The 7,725-nt window shown below is 24.5% G+C and overlaps 1 protein-coding gene across 1 annotated transcript; it reads right to left on the bottom strand.

Moving 5' to 3' along the window:
- On the bottom strand, positions 1–890 carry LOC131174528 (uncharacterized). Its single transcript, XM_058138145.1, has one exon. The coding sequence runs from the start codon at positions 753–755 to the stop codon at positions 33–35; it is 723 nt and encodes a 240-aa protein (XP_057994128.1). The 5' UTR covers positions 756–890; the 3' UTR covers positions 1–32.
- Positions 891–7,725: the final 6,835 nt, after the last annotated feature.

Genomic DNA, 7,725 nt, shown 5'->3' with positions numbered 1-7,725 from the left:
CTAGTATCTAGTCATATATCCAGTGAGAAAAATCAAATTTTATTTTGGGTCCTAAATTTCTCGTCATGGCGATCACAAACAGCCCAGCTACATTCAAAAGTAACATCCAGAAAATAAAGCATGAAAACCAGGACAAAACAACACAAAAACATAGGAATAGGCCCAAAGATCCACAAAAACAGAGGGAAAGATAAGTAGAAGGCACGTAGTCCTAAAGACCAAAAATAGCTACCCCTATTAACAGACCTAGCCACATACTCCGCCGTGAGATGGTGGTGGTTGTGATCAGCTAACAAATTCTTGAAGGGTACGTTAATAAGGATGCTTGCATGGCTATAATACCTAATGGATTGCACGTTCAGCAAGAAAGCCACCAAGAAACATACCAATATAGAGAAGAACTTGACGGACAATCCCAACTCACTTGTATCCCCATACTCAAAATTCCAAGCAGATCGATCACCCTTGGTGACACTGGTCATGAGCACTGCAATAACAGAGCTGAGCATGATGGCCGTGGATGCCAGAAGGGTTGATGCCATTATATTGTTTCGTAGAGTCTGCACAGCAAGAACTCCATTCTTGGCCGAGTCTTCCATCATGGCCTGAACCCAGAAGCGGCGGTTGATAGTATTGACGCCTATAACAGTCTTAGAAGGGTGGTTGATGATTCGATAGAGAAGCCATATGTGATATGCCACCATTATAGCCAGTCCCAGTGGAACCAACGTGTAATCAAGGAATTTTTTCTCCATTAATCGATGGTATTGTTGAACAGATGGATGGCTTTAAGAAGACGAGAATGTCATGGTTGTTGGAGAAAAGGAGGAGAGTGTCCAAGTGTGAAGTGAGGTGACAAGACACGGGGAAGCGAAAGAGGGTTTTAACTTATAGACGCACAGCAGAGAGTGTGGGTAGTGAATGGACGCAGACCAACGTGGTCATTATTTTAAAAAATTATACAATTTTGATGTATGAATAATAATTTTATTATAATTATTAATTGTAATGAATTTTATGGTTAATCTCATCATAATTAATAATTATAATTAAATCAGGGAATGATTGCAGCAAATAAAAACTCTTTTATTCGTTACTGTGCCACCCTCCTTTTTCCAATACTTTCACTTGATTCTAGTAAACGTTTACTGTTCTTTCTTAAATGTTTATGCCTAAAAGAAATTGCGTAGAAGGCATGATTTTTATATTATATAATTAATAATCAATTGGAGTCTAAGCAATCCAATCGGTATACTCTTGAATGGTATTCAATAAAAATTAAATTTATATTATATAATTAATAACAATAATATGTGTGACAATGTTATTAAACTCGGTTCGAAAGTTAACTCGATGAAGAGAGAGAATGCAGGGGTCTGGAAGTTAACAATAATTTGATGGTTTATGTATATGATTTGGTTGAATTTTAATTTTAAATGAAATTTGAATTTTGGTTTTTTGCATTGATTCATTAGCAGCCTTATGGATAGAGCTCAAATTCAGAATGCAAATTATTTTCATTAAGGTCATAATTGTAATTTTGACCTATGTTTAATGTATTAATGAAGGCTTGAAAATTGCAATTTATAGAATTTCCGTTATACCCTCATTTGATCAAGATTAGTGTGATCCGCCTAACATTACTCAATTAATAATTTTTTATATTTAATGATTTTGCTTCATCAACTAAAAACATAAATTCACGTTAATGTTTCTTAAGGGTGTTTGATAAGAAATTAACCAAAAATAATTATTTTTTTTAGAATTTTTAATTTTTTTATTAATATTATGTAGATATTTAAAGGGACTAAATTAACTTTTCAATATATATATACTTTCTTCAAAGATTAAATGTTAAGATTAGGATTTAAGTTAATAATAATCCTCTTCTTCAAAGATTAAATGTTAACATTAAGATTTATGTTAATAATAATTCCTTTTAAAAATTTAAAATTTACAAAAATAATATTTATTTTTTTTTTATCAAACACATCCTTAAATGTTGAGTGAAAAAGAAATAAAGTACCTGTTGGCATTGAATTTGGAGAGTCCAAACTACTTTTTTGAATAAAAGTATCATTTTACATATCGTTGAAAAAAGCTATTTGGAAAAAACTGTTTTACTATTTTAATATTTTTATAAGTAAAACTTATCAAATTTAATTTAAAATTATTTTTTAATACTCTTAATATATTTAAAAAAATAATTTTTTTAATAATAATTTTAATAATAATAATATCAAACAGGTCTGAAATCTTTTTCTTTTATTTCTCAAAGCATCATCAACACTTCGCCGTACGCAAGTGAGGAATGAGTATAATTGACATTTTAATAAAAATTATCTTTTATTTGTAGGTAAATAACATTTAATGTACTTTTGTAATGAATGCCACAATTAAAGTTTTTTTTAATGACTAATATGAATTTTTTTTTCATAAAAAATATTATATATAAATTTTTTAAAATATACATTTATTTTTAATACATTTATCATTTTTTATTAATTATTTATAAAAAAATATAGATTTTTAATAACCACACTTCGTTTTATATAAAGGTAATTTTTATTTTGTTAATTTAATTAAAACTATTTTCTCCTTTTATGTTATCTATAAATCGTAATTTGTTATAAGCACAGTGATTATTGTCTATTTAATGTAAAGTGAATTAACACCATATTTAATTTGGCGTAATTAAAATTATAATATAACTGTAATTATATTACATATTTAATTATGTTATTTGATAATATCAAAAAAATTAACGTAATAGGATGGCAATTACATAACTAATTAATTAAATTTAAAATAATCATTACATATAAAAATAAATGTAATTATCATAACTTATTTTGATTTTTTAATTTTTTGTCAATATTATTATCATCACTGTTACCGGGCTACCATTGCTACTATTGTCACTATTCCTACTCTGTCACCACCACAACCACTATCACCATTATCATTACCATTTTATTACGATTATTGCTATCACTATCACTTGACTATCATTATCACTATTTAGCTATTGTCACATTTACTTGGCCATTACTATCACCACCACTGTCTCACCTTACCACCATCACCATCATCCAACTAACATTGTCATTATCATCACTACCACTTAGCCATTACTACCACTCAACTACCAATCATTGCAACTATTACCACTTATTATTAACATTATAAATAAATTAAATATTAAAATAAAAATTATCATTACATTTCACTATTTATATTTTTATTTTGTAACTAAATAAAGGACAATTACATTACATTACATTATAATTTTGATTACATTATATTATTGATTATATTATATTACATTACACTCTATCAAACATACCCTAATATCTTTAATTTAAGCCCTTTTATAAAATACATCAGTTATTAAGCACTATATTAAGATGCATTGACCCATTTTCATAGAACTACGTTCAATTTATAAATTGGATTCAAGTAATAAAATTAATATTCAAAAAGCTATTGTTATTATGAAATGCATATCATTGAATTTGAATCAAACAAACAATTGAACCCATCTAAATTTTAATTTCAAAATTGATATAAATACATTGTACATAAGAAATATTTAAAAAAAATTAAATTCTATAATAAAATCAAAATTTTAATATTTATTTTATTCTTTTACTTTAAAGAAAAATTTAATTACTAAATATATATTCAATTGAAAGAAAATTATCAATAATTACTGATATTTGATAATATATGTAATAGAAATAGAAAAATCAAGTTATTGTCAAATTTATCATCGCTGATAAAATAATAAAATTAATAACTTAATTACATTTGTAACTATCATTATACTAATATAGAAAAAAGAAGCACTTTCATTACTCTTAAAAACATTTAAAGTATATTTTGTTTAATTTTTTTTTTTCTATTTATCTTCCCTTGTAATACATCAAAATAAATAGAGGCTAAAATGCGAATTATTTTCCACTAAAAAAAAAACAATCAATTTTGTAATAAATTATTATAATTGATTTAAATTAATTACTATCAGCAATTAATTTTATAACTGATTTGTAATTTTAATTTTTTTTAATAAAATAATTAATTTAAAAAAAATTAACAACAGATTTGAGAATTAATTGCTAAATAAGTTGTTATTAGCCACTAATTTATAATTAGTTGATAAAATCAATTGCTAATAGTAACTGATATATAATTGGTTGCTAAAATCAATTGCTATTAGCAATCGATTTATAATTAGTTGTTAAATCGATTGCTAATTAATATTAGAAAAATCTTAAATATACAATTAGCAACTGATTTTAAAATTGGTTGCTAAAATCTATTGCTAATGGCAATCGATTTTGCAAATGATTTTTTTTCCTCCAAAAATTCACTCCTAATTTTTTTTCTTTTTTCATTTGTAACAAATTTATAAATTGATTGCTAATAGCAATCGATTTTTGAAACCGATTAAAATCAGTTTCCATTAGCAATTGATTTTGTAGCTGATTTTTCCCCCAAAAAATTCTTGTTCATTTTTTTTTATTTTGATTTACAATCGACTCGCAAATCGGTTATTGTTAGCAATCGATTTTTATAACCGATTGAAATCGGTTGCTATTAGTAACCGATTTTACAACTAATTACAAATCAGTTGTAAAATTTTCTCCTTAAAAATTCTCATCCAATTTTTAAAAGAAATTAACAATCGACAATCATTTGCTAATTCGCTTATATAAACTACTACTCATTTTCTTTCCCCATTACTCATTTTTTCTCTCTTTCTGTTTTTTTTTATCTCATTTTCTTCATCATCTTTTTCATTCTCATCTATTTTATTCATCATCTTTTTCATTCTCATCTATTTTATTCATAATCTTTTCTTTTCTAACATATTTTCTTAATTATTTTTTCCTTCTCATCTATTTTTTTCATCATTTTTTTCTTATCTATTTTCTTCTTCATCTTTTTCTTTGTTATACATTTTCGTCTTCATTATCTTTTTCTTTCTTATCTATTTTTTTTTATCATCTTTTTCTTTATCATCTATTTTCTTCATAATCTTTTTCTTTCTCATCTATTTTCTTCATCTTCTTTTTCTTTCTCATCTTTTAATTTATTTTTCTTTGGCATAAAATAAAATTTTTGGACAAATATATTTTTTATTAGTAAATTATTTGTAGTATTAATTTTTAGTAATTTTTTTATTATAATATATATATTGGTAATTTTTTGTAGTAATTTGTCTTATAAATATGTTTTTATATTTAATTTTTTTGTTAATATTTTAGATAATAGTTATTATTAGTAATTTTTTATAATATTTTTATACCAATTTTAGTACTAATTTTTATTAATAATTTATTATTTTATTAATTTTTAACAATTTATTTATTTAAATTTTTTATTTCTTATTTAGAAATTTATTTTTTTATAATTTTTTTAAAATTAGCAACTAACTTTTCTATTACTAAATTAGATGCAAATAGCAATCGGTTTACAAAATAGTTACAAAATCATAAAATTAAAGACACTAATTTTTTTATAATTGATTATGTTTTGATTGCTATTAGCAATTGATTTCAATTGCTACTAGCAATAGATAGTTTTTTTACCAAAAGTTTTATTTTTTAAATTTAATTAATTTAACAACCAATTTGGTTGTTGGTTGCTATTTATAACTGATTTGATTATTGATTGCTATTTGCAACCAGACTCATTGCAACCAACTAAATCGGTAGCTAAATCAATTAGCAACCGATTTTAATAGATTAGCAACCGATTTTAATGGATTAACAATCAATTCGGTCGGTTGCTAATATTTTTTTTTTTTATAGTGTAAATGTGATAGAATATAACATGCGATGGAAGACTTCCTTGGTCACGTTCTTAGTTTTTTTTTCTTTTTAATCTATTGATATTATGCGTTTCACATATTAAAAGCATTAAAAATGAAAATAATTTTCTTTTACTAATATTTAGTTCTTTTTTTAAAGATTGAAATGTAGAAAAATAAAAAATATTAATAATATTTCTCCTTATAAAAAGATAAAAATAAATTTGTACAATTATATACATTCAACTTCATTAGGCAAATTTGTAATTGCATTCCACCAAATCAATTGCAAATTTACTGTACATTTTACTGTTCCTACGTAATTCACTTTTATTATATAATACAATAATATGTGTTTTTATGTTCATTAAATTAATATGAAAGAGTTTTATATCATAAATTGAAATTTAGACACCATATTATCACAATTGAAAGAGGACGGGCGAAATTTACCATTAAAGTATTGTTTAAGCACCCAATAGTTATTACTTTTAAAAACTTCCATTTAGAAAAAAAAAAAAATTCTCATCAGTTAGTGGTTATTTTAATTTTATTTTTATTTTAATTGAAATACTCATATTAAAATTTATTAATAATAAAATGATAATTATCCGAAATTAGTTTTAATCTTTATAAATAATAAATAATGATTAAAATAAATATAGTAATAGGTAAAAGATTTTATTTATTAAAAATATATATAATTTTTTGATCTTTTTATAATTTATTTTTATAAAATAAAATATATTAAAATATGTTTAAAAATACACTCTAACCCATTTAGCATATAACAATAACTACAAGCAACAATTTAAAAAAATAATAATAACAAGAAGCAATATTTACAAAGGTCTAATTATAAAAATAATTCAAACATTTTGGCGATTTAATTTCTAAATATTTAAATAGCATGATCAGCTAAATTTTTAAAAGTTATTAAGATTTTATCTAATTTTGATTAATCGAATTTTAAAATTAATTTTTCAACTTATCTATAGCTATTATTGAAAATCAACATTACCACAATTACCAACTCTTTCATAATTTCATTTTAATACCACTGAGTATCAAATAGTGATAAAATTTAGTAGTAGTAAAGAGAGAGAGTGGGTGACTAAAACTACCGAATTTGATCCAATGGTTAAGTGTTTTGATGCATCATAATATTAAAATAAAGTTTGGAAATAGTTGACAGTGCTAGTAATGTTGAATCAACCAAAAAAAATGAAAATGAAAGAATGGGCTGGAAAAATTGTAGAAAATTACAACAATCTTCTGCAAATTTAAAAAATTTAGATAAAATTTTCCCAAATTTTGAAAATCTAGATAATTATATCAAGATTTAAACGTTTGAATTAAATTGCCAAAATATGAAAAAGATTTGAATTATTTGTTTTTTTGGATTCTGCAGTCTGATGTCTCTCGTTGGTCTTGTCCTCCGGTAAGATCTTTTAAGCTTAATGTTAATATTGGTACAAATGTCAATGGTAAAACTCCACTGATATTGGCATGACTTTGCAGGGCCAAAGGAATGATTGCAGCTCATTCCTTCAGAGTTTCTAGTGTATTCTCTCCCAAGATTGCCAAGGCTGTGGGTGCGGAAGGCATTGAGCTACATTAAATTTTGTGGTTGGGGGTAACATTACAGTTGAATCTCATTCTCTATCTGTTATTTCTGCTTTGCAACAAGGTTCTTCTTGGTCCTCATCCTATGATGTTGTTATTGTATATTGTCTTAGTCTAGCTTCTGAAATTCCATATATTTTTTTCCATTTTGTTCATCAATCTGAAAATATATATAGTTGCCCATTTGCTTGCAATGTACACCCATTTATGGCAGATTCTAGGAGTTAGGTTATATTTTTCCTTTGTTTATTGTGGATGCTTTATCTATTGATTTGCAGTAATAT

The sequence above is a fragment of the Hevea brasiliensis genome, chromosome 16 (genome assembly GCF_030052815.1).
Source record: "Hevea brasiliensis isolate MT/VB/25A 57/8 chromosome 16, ASM3005281v1, whole genome shotgun sequence".
Taxonomy (NCBI): domain Eukaryota; kingdom Viridiplantae; phylum Streptophyta; class Magnoliopsida; order Malpighiales; family Euphorbiaceae; genus Hevea; species Hevea brasiliensis.
The sequence above is the reverse complement of the archived record's forward strand: the minus strand, read 5'-3'. Positions and strand labels throughout refer to the sequence as shown.